Source organism: Sander vitreus, chromosome 11 (assembly GCF_031162955.1).
Source record: "Sander vitreus isolate 19-12246 chromosome 11, sanVit1, whole genome shotgun sequence".
Classification (NCBI taxonomy): domain Eukaryota; kingdom Metazoa; phylum Chordata; class Actinopteri; order Perciformes; family Percidae; genus Sander; species Sander vitreus.
This window is the reverse complement of record NC_135865.1, coordinates 12357449-12372926: the sequence shown is the minus strand read 5'-3', so window position 1 is coordinate 12372926 and position 15478 is coordinate 12357449. Positions and strand designations below refer to the sequence as shown.

Genomic DNA, 15478 nt, shown 5'->3' with positions numbered 1-15478 from the left:
AATGTGTGACTTAAAACTCAGACCATAGGACTGGGAAAATGTAAACACATGTAGACCATTTAGCAGCAGAGCAGGAAGCATCAGAAGAAAGAGCCATACAGTTAGATACATAGACAGACAAACTAATTACCTTTAAGGAAGTATTTACTGATCCATATTCAGTCCTGCACTTTTTACTGAGGCCAATAGATGCTGAAGAAGATACCTATAATTTCAAAGAAAACATTCACTCCTTCTAGAGATCTGCTCCGAATCTAACCTTTTCCTATTTGGGACACTGCCAACAGGATGAAGGGGGACTTCATCAGATGGGGAAAAGAGCTATCAGCTGACCTGGTGAACAGATCAGCCCTTATCAGGTCTCTGATAGCTGTGGCTAGGATACAGCAGTAGATGCCCAGCTAACCCCGCCAAATCTTGTAAATCTCTTACCGGTTTGAGGTATTGGTTTTTGAGCAGGACTAAAAGTGGCTTATCAGAAATACATGATTACACTAAGCCTTCAAAGGCCATTGTTCCACCTGGCATCTTGTGTAGGGATTGTGTGTATATCTGATTAGGCTGGATTAATCACTTCCTGTCACTTACTCATGTAATATTTAGTCGGATAAAACGGACGAGTAATACCTCATCTAACATGTTCCCATTTAGCAGTATCGTTCCCATTTCAGAATTCAAAAATGATCACATCAGCCTGTTGTCTGATATCACTGTGTTCCCTGATTGGCTCCTTGTGCATGCATGCAGTTTTAGATTTGAATGGTTGTAATGGTGGAGAAACATTGTATTTAATGTGGTCCAATGCATCGCTAACCATGTGAAAGGGTGGCTTGCTTGGTGACCTTTAGAACTGTATGTCTTGAGTACATTATATTATACATGGGTTTCACCTGATCACTCAGGGGACCAGTTAGTCCAGTCTATTGGAAAGACATGTACTGTATATGAAGCGTGTGGATTGCAATATGCGACAACTTTTGTTGTTGACTGATATGTTATTATTGAAGAGTCCAAGAAACGTTGTATAGTTATTTATTTTTTTCGGTTATATTTGTTAAATATGAAGCTACAACCAGAAGACGCTTACACTTCCCTAGCAGCAGCACTACCTCTAAACCTGACTATTTACCACTATATATCATGTTTGTTCAACTGGTACAAAAATGTCTTGACCAAGTGTAGTGACTTCCTGTAGTCTCTTGTTGTTGCCATGAACTGGATGATTTTATATTTCTGTGTATATTCAGATGAAACAAAGGAGATACTTTGTAAGCTTTAGGTGGGCTGTTGGACTGGCTACCCCATGCTGGCTCTAGCTTCATATGTAGTGGACAGATATGAGAGTGGTATTGATCTTCTCATCTAAAGCTCTGCAAGAAAGCAAAGAAGTGTATTTTGATTTTGATGATCAATATTTTTACAACATATGTAATGGTGTATGTATCTAAATGACCTCACACTAATGAAAAGCTTCTTTTTTTTTTTACAGCTTTTTACTGTTAGTTATCAATACTGACATACAATAACATTTTATGGGGCATATCCCCATAAAAAAAAAAGAAAAGGGGAGGGGGGTATACCGGAAAGCTACTCCTTCCGCTCATTTCTGCAGCAACAGTTTGGGAAGCTTATCAGGAAAATTATTGAGAGGCTTTATTTGAAATGACAGCGTCACTGTGGTGCTGAGAATTCACTTTGATGGTTATTTCCATGTTTTTGATCTCTGCCTCGATTTTAATGAGAGGGCATGGAGGGATATTTGTTATCAAGCTTAGTGGAAAAAGCAGACAAAAACTGAAGGTGAACGGGTTTCACGTGGTAGTCATCATCTCTCTCCTCCCGGAGATAATGTTTCATGCTTTCTCATTGCCTGAATGCTCTTCTGTCTTCATTCATCTACTCATTTCCCTCCTTCTTCTCCCCCTCAATTTCAGAACCCCTCTGATCGCAGCAGGGGTGATCGGCGGCCTCTTCTTGGTGGTGATCATGGTGCTGAGCGTAGCTGTGTCTGTGCGCCGGAAAAACATTAAGAAGAAGAGAGCCCTTCGTCGCTTCCTGGAGACAGAGGTGAGCAAGGCAGTAGATGAAAAAAGTGAGAAGGGAGAAACTGCTGCCTGTAGCACTGGGAGATAATGTTGTCAGAAGACTGCATGACGGTGACAGTTGTATGGCACTTTCCTTTCAGTCTAAGTCTTTAATATTTTATCATATTGGCCTAATAACTTCGCCATAGCTTAGTCTTTACAGACTCAAAAGTGTTAAAAACAAAGTGAAGAAATAGGAACTCAAAAGAAATTTAAAGGAAATTATTAAAAGTTAAAAGGTTAGAAAAGAAAAGTAGATTGTTTTCAGTAAGGGTGGCATAATTATCTTTGACATATGTGTGTGTGTGTGTGTGTGTGTGTGTGTGTGTGTGTGTGTGTGTGTGTGTGTGTGTGTGTGTGTGTGTGTGTGTAGCAGTGGGAGTGGGAATGCATTCATTGCACATACTGTACAAAATAAGAGAAAGAGAGAGACAAGTGAATGACACTTCATGTCTCCAGGGTTTTCATACTGCGGATGTGGAGAAAGTGTCAGAAATTCAGAGGTTCAGGTGTTGACTTTGCCATATTATACTTTGAGAGGACACTTCTGTTCGGATGAAGTAAGGGACCATACCGTTATAAGAGGAGAAAGCACAAAGAAGAACAAAAAGAGCACATCATCTAATGCACTTGTGTGTCCATAGTGAGAATAAGGTCTGGTTTTTCCGCTTTCTCTCTCTCTCTCTTCAGAGCACACGAGTAGGCCTATCAGTGAAGTTTCTTCGCTGATCTTCTATCTTCTTCTATAATGACAAAATAGCACTGATATGGCTTATCATCATACTTACACTTCCCTCACCTATGGCAGGCACATTTTACATCACATTATAAAGCTAATATAGACTATGTTAAAAACAGCACAAGGAAGAAACCTTTCTTAAGCTGTCTTTCTTAAGGCAAAAGTCGAAATTGCTGCAAACAATGTTAAATGTTATTTGCCAAAACTGGTGCATTTTAATTCAAAAGGAAGTATTTAATAACAAAACATTAAGAAACTACCCTTTTACAGAGCGATCCGTGGAGCTTGGCGGAAATACTGCAGTGGTATTGCACTTGTAAACCCACACAATAATGCTGTAGTGTATGTAAAGAATTCTACGATGCCTAAACCATCTAAATCACTTTTCACAATCCATCATGATTAATTTATGCTATTAATGCATTGATGTTTTCTTATCCTTCTGTTGCCAGTAAAGTGGTAAAATTAACATAGCAAGTAAATAGTTGTAGTATGTGACTACACACAGTTGGTTTCAGCACCGCCTTGTAGAGGGAGAAGGTGGACAGCTCCAATGTGTTGTACTGTGGCTGCTGCACAGCCACAACAACAGTTACAGCAACACTAATGCTGGACAGCTCTATGCACAGTGGACTAGCATGCAGCAGTATGGGTGTGTGTGTGTGTGTGTGTGTGTGTGTGTGTGTGTGTGTGTGTGTGTGTGTGTGTGTGTGTGTGTGTGTGTGTGTGTGTGTGTGTGTGTGTGTGTGTGTGTGTGTGTGTGTGTGCGTGCGTGGATGGGTCATTTTTAAGACATCTGTATTGTCTTATGTGTGCATGTGTTTTTGTGTGTTCCACCCTGCAAAAGCTGATTTGTTATTCCATTTAAATGAAGAATGGCTTTTGTTTTTAATCAAATGGTAACCATGAGCCAGAGGGACAGAAGCTGCCGACCACAGCCAGGCTGATTTACACTTGCGCTCTGTTTTCCTCTCTCTGCCCGCCCTCCCTCTCTAATCTTCCACTCTTTTTCTAATTCTCCTTATATCGCTCCCTCTCTTATGCTTTTGCTCCCTCTGACTAATTCAGCCGCTTGCTTCTCCATTGCTGTCTTGTTGTTGTTTCTGCCACAGTTTCTCTCCCACTCCACATCCTCCCTCCCCTCATGTAATCTTTCTTCCTCTCTTGCTGTTAAATCTGTTCATTCCTCCACTTGAGGAGTAATGAGACAACAAAAGTGTCAACTCCTTTTCAGGCTCCGCAATTATCCACCTCCCCCACCTCTTTCTGCTGCTCTTCGTCCACCTATCTCCATCCCTCTTCAGTTAACATATTAAATCTCTCACTTGTGATATTGAAATGGTAATGGCACTCCAGGGTTTGGAAGTGTTGGAAAAATGTCATTGTAACCTTACTGTCACATGAAGTACTGAGCAATTAATTTTTGGGTATTTTGGCGCAGAATGCATAAGATTAACAGGTTTCAAAGCAATTACAACTTTGATTAGATAGAGTAAATATTGCGTATTGTACTATTTTAAGAAATTATTTTTAGAAAAACTTCAATTTCGAGTAACTCCATGGTAAGCCTTTTTGCCATCAATTCAAAGAACAGTCTTGTAAGTATTGAATATTAGCAATAGTAAAAATAAAAAGTACTTTTTTACTGATTGGAGGCACGTTGACTCACGCACTCCTGAAAAGGGGTTATTAAATATGCAATATCAGTTATTTCAACCATTTCGTAGTATTTTCCCATGATGAACCATGACTTGTTGGTCAAAAGGATTTACAGGAGGGGGGCTGTGAAAAAAAATGAATTCATCTCATTGCAGGGAGCTTGTGTTATACATGCTTGGGTTACAGTACCAAATGATTGAATGACTTCTGTGTTACTGGATGTGTTTTTAGCTGGTGGAACCTTTAACACCCAGTGGAACAGCACCCAACCAAGCCCAGCTTCGCATCCTGAAAGAGACAGAACTCAAAAGGGTCAAGATCCTCGGCTCTGGGGCCTTTGGTACTGTTTATAAGGTAAAATACACACAATAGTAACTGTTTGCATGCATTTCACTTGTTGCTTGGACAAATGAACAGTGTTGTGCATGAACATGCTCATGTTTTTCTTAAGGTCTTAAGGTATCCGTTTTGCAACTAATGAATGTGAACACACACACTGTGTTTTAACCTCTAATAGGTTCATTTTTGAGACTGTGAACTGAATTTAAAATTCAAAATGATGAAATATTTTAATCTGTGTGAACTGAACTTCGAACTAGCTCCTGTGAAGTGTGATCGTGCACAACACTGCAAATAAATGAATGTTGAGATCATGATGTGAGATCTTAAAAAAGAGGATGACAAGAGAGATGAATTGCAGGATCATTAATGACAGGAAATGAGATGGAAGGCTGGAGGCAGGGGATGAAAAGAATAAGTAATAGCAGACACTGAGACCCCTGGGCTTACAGTGAAATAAGAGGTAGCTGAGGTCACCAGCAGTGTGATGATGGGTTGGGGAGAGGTAAAGAAAGACGCAGCTGAAATTAGAAAGAAAAGACTTACTCACTGAAATCATCATTGGTCATTTTGTAGATCCATCCATTGACATTATACTGTAGCACGTGTATGGGTCAGAGGTATGTGACAAGGAGCGCAGATGTCCTTTTTCAAAGCAACATCTTGCATTTCCCCGGGGAATCTCTTGGCAACTCGTAGGCATGTAAGAATATATTGTCCGTTCAGGGTCTCGTAGGTGAGCACTAGGACCCAGACAGTTTTCCTTGGTGGCCAGGAGGCATCAGAGATGCACCTAAATCCCCTCCTCTGAATCCTCTCAGGGTTGAGGAACAGTTAGTTGATGCTGAGATCCTCCCAGGCGGTCGGCAGGATAACCTAACTTCAGCAGCTTGATTGCATGACCTAATTTTTTCAGGCACAACTCAGAGGCCATGGCTCGTGCTGAGGGTTAGCATGCTGATTGAGTGTTTTGTTTTGCGGCTCACCTCACCTAATGCCTCAGTATAACTTGGATTTTGGATATGAGTTGGATTTTCAAATCATTTATTTAAATAATTAAGTTCTTATTTGCACGGTGACATCCACATAGTCTGGAAATACAAGTATGGAAAAGTATGGAATTTTGAAATGGAAAATGTGTAGGAACCCTGTTACTAGCATATGCACAATGACACACATGCAGGCACCCAAGCACGCAGGTGTGCTGCATGCACGCCAGCAGGAAGACAAAGAACAGGTGAAACAAGATGCAGAGGAGAGTTTTTAACTAAACCTAAGCTTCCATTTACCTCAGAGATTGACCAGGTTTGGTACATAAAAGCAGGGCATTATGATGTCCCTTGGTTTCACACTATTTCAGAGTTGGAGGCAGTAACTTGTCAAGAAACATAGTAAAGCACCTTCAAATGTGGGGTAGAAAGCTGCGAGCTGATGTAAATGATTCAGGTTTCAGAATTTTATCAAAATTCTGCTTTGCAATTGTTTTGAGGAATGGGTATTTCGTTGTATGTAGTCACATCAGGGCATGACAAAGTTTGGACACAGTTGGAACATTTGGTTCAAGTTGAGAGGCTCTTGTTTTCTCTCCTCTTTTAAATGCTTTGACCACTTTGACAGCTGCTGAATCACTTTAATCCCACCTGAAAATAGATCCTTTAAAATGATTAAATAGTTTTTCCCAAGTCATTTTGAAGGACAAAATCACTGTTAATTATACAGCATACAGAACATTCTCATACTCTGCCAGTGAGAATATGGAAGATGGTTATTAAGAACGCTGACAAAGTAGAATTCAAGGTGAAAATTCCTCCATGTATTAATTGAAATTCCTCCTGTTCAAATTTCTGACATCTTTCTTTTGATGTTGGTAAATAGTACTGTGTAACTTTGCATTCAGTGTAACAACTCTTCATCTGTTTGTGTGTGTGTTTCTTTAGGGTATTTGGGTCCCAGAAGGTGAAACGGTGAAGATTCCTGTAGCCATTAAAATCCTAAATGAGGCCACGGGTCCCAAGGCTAACGTGGAGTTCATGGACGTGAGTATCTTGAAAACATGAAAATAAAACAGAAACAATAAATAACAGTTTCTTCTAGTTCTCTATCAGCTTTAGTTATACTTAGTTTTATTGAAGCATTTCAAGCTATGTTTGGTTAGGTCAGTCCAGCAGATACAACATATTCCTATCCCTGATAGGTATACAGTGGGGCAAAAAAGTATTTAGTCAGCCACCAATTGTGCAAGTTCTCCCACTTAAAAAGATGAGAGAGGCCTGTAATTTTCATCATAGGTACACTTCAACTATGAGAGACAAAATGAGAAAAAAAAATCCACATCACATTGTAGGATTTTTAATGAATTTATTTGCAAATTATGGTGGAAAATAAGTATTTGGTCAATAACAAAAGTTCATCTCAATACTTTGTCATATACCCTTGTTGGCAATGACAGAGGTCAAACATTTTCTGTAAGTCTTCACAAGGTTTTCACACACTGTTGCTGGTATTTTGGCCCATTCCTCCATGCAGATCTCCTCTAGAGCAATGATGTTTTGGGGCTGTCGCTGGGCAACACGGACATTCAACTCCTCCAATGGGGTTGAGATCTGGAGACTGGCTATGCCACTCCAGGACCTTGAAATGCTTCTTACGAAGCCACTCCTTCGTTGCCCAGGCGGTGTGTTTGGGATCACTGTCATACTGAAAAACCCAGCCACGTTTCATCTTCAATGCCCTTGCTGATGGAAGGAGGTTTTCACTCAAAATCCCACGATACATGGCTCCATTCATTCTTTCCTTTACACGGATCAGTCGTCCTGGTCCCTTTGCAGAAAAACAGCCCCAAAGCATGATATTTCCATCCCCATGCTTCACAGTAAGTATGGTGTTCTTTGGATGCAACTCAGCATTCTTTCCCCTCCAAACGCGACGAGTTGAGTTTTTACCAAAAAGTTCTATTTTGGTTTCATCTGACCATATGACATTCTCCCAATCCTCTTCTGGATCATCCAAATGCTCTCTAGCAAACTCCAGACGGGCCTGGACATGTACTGGCTTAAACAGGGGGACACGTCTGGCACTGCAGGATTTGAGTCCCTGGCGGCGTAGTGTGTTACTGATGGTAGCCTTTGTTACTTTGGTCCCAGCTCTCTGCAGATCATTCACTAGGTCCCCCCGTGTGGTTCTGGGATTTTTGCTCACCGTTCTTGTGATCATTTTGACCCCACGTGGTGAGATCTTGCGTGGAGCCCCGGATCGAGTGAGATTATTAGTGGTCTTGTATGTCATTCATTTTCTTATAAATGGTCCCACAATTGATTTCTTCACACCAAGCTGCTTACCTATTGCAGATTCAGTCTTCCCAGCCTGGTGCAGGTCTACAATTTTGTTTCTGGTGTCCTTTGACAGCTCTTTGGTCTTGGCCATAGTGGAGTTTGGAGTGTGACTGTTTGAGGTTGTGGACAGGTGTCTTTTATACTGATAACAAGTTCTAACAGGTGCCATTAATACAGGTAACGAGTGGAGGACAGAGGAGCCTCTTAAAGAAGAAGTTACAGGTCTGTGAGAGCCAGAAATCTTGCTTGTTTGTAGGTGACTAAATACTTATTTTCCCGATGAATTTGCAAATAAATTCATTAAAAATCCTACAATGTGATTTTCTGGATATTTTTTTTTCTCATTTTGTCTCTCATAGTTGAAGTGTACCTATGATGAAAATTACAGGCCTCTCTCATCTTTTTAAGTGGGAGAACTTGCACAATTGGTGGCTGACTAAATACTTTTTTGCCCTACTGTATGTTGCTACAGTGACACATAGTTAAGTGTTGGGATATGACCATCTTAAAAACAGTCACCAGAAGATTAAAACCACTTACTTACTTATTTACTTATGTCAGCTCTGTTGGTGATATGAAGCTATTAAGAACTAAGTTTAAACCCCATAGACACCAGAATAGAAACCATCAGTGGCCCCTTGGATCCTAATATACACCCACATACACACCAGGCCACAGGCTCTCAGCACAGTGCACAAGGCCCCATTTATAAAACATTCACAGCTCGGCTCATTTCAAATGGAAAAGTGGAGAGAAAAAAATCTAAATTATCACCCTATGATGATGCAATGCAGATGAAATAACCTCCATCAACACACGGACACATGCAGACGCAGGCACACACACATTTAAAGCGACCCAATTGCACTCATGTTTTGCACTTCGTTTGACGGTCTAAGAGGGAGAGTTTTGTGTTAGCAATTCTATTTTTATCAGGACTACTTTGATGAATATCCTGTGTGTTTAATTTAATGCTTTATGCACTTTGAGGGCTTGTCTGACAGTCAAAGAAGCAGATATCAGCAATGAAAGAACATATATGGAGACAAAAGAGGGTGATATGGGGCTTTACTATATATAGAGGGATAGAGATGTAAAACTCTAAATGTTGCATATTCATGTTCTAGCAAAAGAAAGAAACAATTTGATGAATTCATGTCTGTGTGTGTGTGTGTGTGTTTGTGTGTGTGTGTGTGTGTGTGTGTGTGTGTGTGTGTGTGTGTGTGTGTGTGTGTGCGTACCATGACACAAAGCCAGCTAAACTCCCCCAGCCCCCCACTTCAACACTCACTCAGATGGGTTGTGTAAAAATGTGCATGCATAGCTAAGGATGCTTATTTACATTGCATGCTGGACTTGATTACAGTTGTGAGGAAAAGAGGAAAAATCACAAATTATTTTTTTTCCCTCAATTATTGGAGAGAGATAAACCAAACTTAATCTAATAATACAAATGTCAAGATTCAAACACACATACAGAGCACTTGTTGATGTTTGGTCTATTCATTTAGTTTTTCTCCCAGTATTTTCTCGTGATACCTCACTTCATATTCACCCTGTTCCACAGTATTCCTCTATTGACGGCTTAGTGGTAGTTACAGAGGGAAAGGAGAGTACCATTCATTTACTTTACCCGTCCATATTTTCTCACCCGGACTGGGAATTCTGACCTTCTAGCTGCCGGCCACCTTCACTTGCCACTGACTGTTTGAAGAATGTCACCAAGGATTGATTGTCCTTTAGTCTGTGTGTGTGTGTGTGTGTGTGTGTGTGTGTGTGTGTGTGTGTGTGTGTGTGTGTGTGTGTGTGTGTGTGTGTGTGTGTGTTTGTTTCACCCACTACCTGTGGAGCCATTACAGGAGTGAAGCTTCTCCTTTTAAACAGCAACAAAATGCCAATACTGCCTCCCTGCTGTCAGTGCCTAACAAGGGTGCAGGGTGTCAGTACCCAGCAATGTTGCCATGCATGTACAGTATGTGTATGTAATCCTAGTAGTGGCTACAGGCAGACAGGGCATGCTAGTATGCAATTCCTTTTGAAAGCCAAAATCCTCCTAAAGGCTTGTTTATTACTGAAGCAGGATAAACCCTTATGGTCTGTCCTTGGAAATTGCATTCAGTGATGCTGTTTCCCCTGTGTATGAATAAGAGTATCTCCTGTTCTTTTCATTAATGTTTTTATTCTATTATCAAACATCACTTGAGTACAATAAATGCGTACAGCATATATATATAAACTATGATAATAGACAGTATGTGTAAAGCACCTTTTGAAACAAAGTTACACAATGCTTTGCATAAAAAAGGTACATTAATATCCTTGAGATTGTTTTATTCTACTAATACAACATACACAATCATTTGAAAATAACCTCAACGTTTGTTATGTGTATTGAATAAAGATGGATTTCAAGAGAACAAGGGTCTACCTATCTAACAAATGTAATGATATTAACCCAAAAAATGAAATACATATCTCCAATGTAGGTTGGTTAGAGCAAGTAGGTTGAGTGCTTTTTGCCGTACAGCAATTTTCAGGTTTTTAGTTTTAATATAACTCTGAAGACATGTAAAACATTTTATTTCATTTTAAATTTAATAAAGAGTATTACTTGAACGAAAATGAAAAATCATGTTGTATTATGTTTAAATTTGGTTGTAATTTAGTTCAACAGGAAAATGAGAAATGACCAGTGGGGAGTGAAAACTTTCAGAAGGCAGTGTACAAAAAAACAAGCAAAGGCCTTTTGTGTTTTGTTTAATATCTACTTTTTCTCACTGGATGTTTATGCCTTAACAGTACGAATCCATACTCCTATATACCCACACACAAACAGCACAGACATACTCCCTACTTGATACATGTTTAATATATTAACATTTACTATGGAATTATTTCCATAATTATTATTTCCGCCATACGTATGCTGATACAGATTCAGGCAAATCAAACTAAATGGAGGTAGAAGGAGGTAGAATACAAAAAAAATAAGGGACGTGCACACGCATCTGCATTTGCAGAACAGCCAATAGGAATGTTCTCTCCTTCTGAAATGACCTGTGACTGGCCAAAGTCTCCGATCACGGGCTATATTTTCTAAAAGAGAAGTCTAGTTTTCTCTCAGAACATTTGACAATTGCTGAAATATTATTTTGAAATATGGTAATTGCCCAATGACGCCAAAAAGAAACTGCCTACCACAGCTGTAAGTATACATAAAAAGCAGTCAGTTTTGTAGTCAACAAGTCAAGAATTTGAATGCTTTTTTTTTTACCTACCTTTATTGTAGATTTGAGTCTGCAAAACTAACAGGCTATTGTATTTTAATGTGAAACTCTGAAAATGTACCATAGGATGTTATTGGGGTTACCCATTCATAGACCTGAGCTCAGAGATTTTAATCTATATAACGTGATCCTTTCATCATCTGCAAGAGTTAAAACATCTCAGGAAACGCTACGTTAATAGGGTAACCCTAGAGTGGTCCAGATTTAGTTGAAAGGGATCGTGTCCATCATCCTTACTGTTCTGAATATACTGCCAGCACATGAGCAGGGATCTGATTATGCAAGCGTTGTGATACATGAGCCATATACTGTAAATCCTAGACTGTATTGTGGTAGTATCTCTCTGTCAGTGTTCAGTGGACCTCTACACACCGTATGTCTGTCTCTCTCCAATGCACACACAACCATTGCCACATACGTTGTCTATTCTTGCTGCACAGCTATCCATCTCATGATGAATCGTCACATTAACTCATAACACCTGTAGTCACAGTGCTTTGTTGGGTAGTCGCATACTTTAACAAAATAGATAAAGGTTTACATTTGTCTTTGGTAGTGTTTCTGTATCATTTGAATAAGCTGCATGTTTGTATGATGCTACAATCATATGCAATATTGCAAACTAATATAATGTTTGCTCTTGTTCTAAAAATGCCGCACATAAAGGTGATGAAACTTCAGGCAAGTTCAAAGCTCTATAAATAATGTACTGGAGCAGCTTCTTCTATGTACATATTTTCTATACAGTAGCATATTCTCTTAGCAACCCATTGGAAAGACACAACTTGTACTGCATGTTGTATTGAAGGACATTGACAAATGATTTACATCAATGTCACCTACAGTAGGTGTATTAGCCACATTTCTTGTCTACTACAAAGCGTGCTGACAGTCTTGTGATGCAGTGAGTCACTTTGATGTCGAAGTTATGAATGGTCTACTGTTTCTGTGGAACCTTGCTGCTTGCTTCATGATAAACTTCAGCCTTAAACAGAATAAGGGATCATATGGTCTTTGACAGTTCAGTCTACACTTGTAAACATGATACATTCTCTGCCAGTCTTTGGACTTTTGTTCTGGCATTTGTCTTCTGACACTAACCGGAAGACTATCTGTTTGGGCACATTATAAGACATTATGTATATGGTACTTCTCTGCACATAGATCCATTTTCTTGTTCTAAATATGCAAACAGAAACACATTCTAGTTAGTTATTGACAAGTCATCAAGAAAGAAGCCTAAGGGTGTTGTGTAACAGGATCTTAAGGGTCCATGTACTTCTTTATCCAAATAATGAGTAGCACAGTGGTGCCTAGGTTTGGAATAGAATTTCAAAGTAAAACATATACACAGCACTATCTAACATCACAATAATAACATGTGACCACAGTAATGTATTTTCTGTTTTGATAAAACAGTTGGCTGCTGCCTAAAGTGAACAACACTGAATCGGTTGACACATTATTTCAGACCAGTCAACCTCTACGCCCAACCCTTTTCCCCACATGCCTGAGTGTATATCTTTCTCATTCAGGAGGCCCTGATCATGGCGAGCATGGAGCACCCCCACCTAGTCCGCCTGCTGGGCGTCTGCCTGAGTCCCACCATCCAGCTGGTCACACAACTGATGCCTCATGGGTGCCTGCTCGACTATGTCCACGAGCACAAGGACAACATCGGATCCCAGCTGTTGCTCAATTGGTGTGTCCAGATTGCCAAGGTAAGAAGGGAAAATGTTTCTTTATTAGCTGTTTTACTAGCTCTATGATTGATTGGTTTGGTGATTGGCTGGTTGCTTGGTTGGATATTTGGCAGTCTTCGGAGCTGGTAGAAAAGTAGACGGTTGGTTTTAGTATTGATAGACAGTTATGTTACCTGAACAGTTTGTTCATCAGTGGATCATCTACATTGATTTCTGCTTTGTTTGCTACTATGGCTGTTGCACCAAATATCTGAATCAATCATACATGAAGATTTGGACAGATGGAGAGCAATTGAACCCTTAGTGGATCTCTACTGCAGACTGTGGATCCACTGCTTTACATTTCATGGTTATATTATAACACTTTGCTGGTGTCACTTTTGACTGTTGTTCCATGACCTTTTGTATTGATTCACCTACTGTGATTGCTATGTTCATATAACACATCATTTTCTCTCGGTTTCTAGAAAAGTTATTTCTCCCTACATCTAACTGCTGTGGTACACGTACGATTATACTTACAATTCCTCTCACTCTTATATTTGTGTTGGGTTTTTGCATGCTGCAATGCATTGAAATCTTACTGTAAAAGTACTTGTGTTTGCTTTGGAATACATGTAAACACAAATCGACTAAACCACCCATATGCCCTTTTATAACATGTCTAAGCTAGAGGCCAAGTGAATTACTTCATTGCTTCCAGAGTGAAAAGTAGATCTCTGTGGATATTTGGTAAAGTGTCCGTGAGAGTCTGCTGGTGTGTGTAGAGAATTCAACAGCAGACAGCGGCGCCCCTTGCCACCTTCTCTGGAGAACTTAAGTAAATAATTCAAAGCCTTGCTTGACTTTGGTAGGGGAAGTGTTGAGTGCAGGGAGGCTAGTGTTACAGGACCATGGTTGTAGGAGTGCATTATAATTTGTTTTAATCAATTTGTCAATATTAATAGGTGACAGATTCATTTTTTAATGATCTCCCTTTTTCTGGCTCTGCCTGACACACAATTCACCACAAAGTTAAATCAACATCCCTGCCGCAGTATAACAACCCTAACAACACAAGTATTATGAGCATACACATTTCTTATCAATTAATTTATTAATTATCAAAATGTATTCATAGCAGGGCTATTGCACGTTATGTACTGTATATAATCGTGATATAATTATAATTCTAAACATGCTGCATTTGACACACACACAGAGCAAAGTAATTGGTTAAAAAGCCAAAAGAAGCAGAATGAAAAGGACTTAGCAGTCGCTGCAGTTCCAGATTTAATATCTTAGACAAATATTTCTGTGGCCATTTCTGGCTAAATCAGAGACATGCAGTACTCCAGTGAGCTTCCATGGAAAAATATTAAACAATCAATTACACTTTGGTACACAGTTAAGATCACACCACAAAAAGTGTTTTTGTTATACCACTGGCGATTAGAAAAAACACTAATTCTTGCCACACTGACAGATTTCCCATACTGTGCAACACAAATATTTTCATGGTATGAAATTAATCACACAAATTACTTTGTGGAAAAGGTATGTAGATCGGCTGTACACACATAAATAAATACATGCCCGCTGTGAACAGTTGTCAACATAGAGATGTATAATTTATAAAGAGTAGAGTAGATATGATGATGTATTATTTACCACTGTTATTCTGTGTCTCAAGCGTGTATTGTTTAGTGTTTTCAATAATTGGCCATTCTCCTGGGGCCTCATATAGCTGTCAGGGGCCATGTTTAATAAGGTGCCCACATATGGGTTCATGCAAACACAAAGTGTCCTACACATTGCATTTTTCTAAATATTGCCAACAAGGTAAATTGGGACCACAATCAACATTCCCACATGTAGTGCTCATAATATCTTATCCCAGACTTGAGTCAAACATCTTTCCTGATGATTATTTCATTATCTTTATCATTGATGTGTGCATCCAGTGCTGAGGGACTTACGGGGCTCTTAAGGCACTTGCAAGTGACAGGGCTCCCCTCTCTAAGGCAAAATCCCTGTGGCCCTCCCTCTCTGTCATGGCCGCCATCACTGCCGTAGATTATTAATGGGGCGATCTGTCATGAGACAGAAAGAGTGCAGATGATATCATATAATGAGCCCATACTACTCTGGTAACAATACATATTTCCCCTTTAATATATTGCTCTACTAAGCTGTCAACAAGCATTCATATGCTACTGGCATGTTTTGATTGATTTGATTTATTTATTAGCACATAAAAAATAATGATAAAAGTGATAATAACAAGTTAGCACAAATTCATTTAAACAGCATAAATTATTTTGACGCGCGATTAACCCACGAGTGCTCTGTGATT

The 15478-nt window shown here is 39.5% G+C and overlaps 1 protein-coding gene across 3 annotated transcripts in view; it reads left to right on the top strand.

Moving 5' to 3' along the window:
• erbb4b (erb-b2 receptor tyrosine kinase 4b) overlaps positions 1-15478 on the top strand; it is a 370775-nt gene that overhangs the window by 290743 nt on the left and 64554 nt on the right. For 2 of the 3 annotated variants that reach the window (XM_078261657.1, XM_078261659.1), the window contains exons 17-20: positions 1935-2067; positions 4714-4836; positions 6759-6857; positions 12976-13161. In XM_078261657.1, coding sequence (XP_078117783.1) covers positions 1935-2067; positions 4714-4836; positions 6759-6857; positions 12976-13161 — 541 coding nt within the window. The remainder of the gene's footprint in view (positions 1-1934; positions 2068-4713; positions 4837-6758; positions 6858-12975; positions 13162-15478) is intronic. The other variant, XM_078261658.1, reaches the window with a different exon arrangement.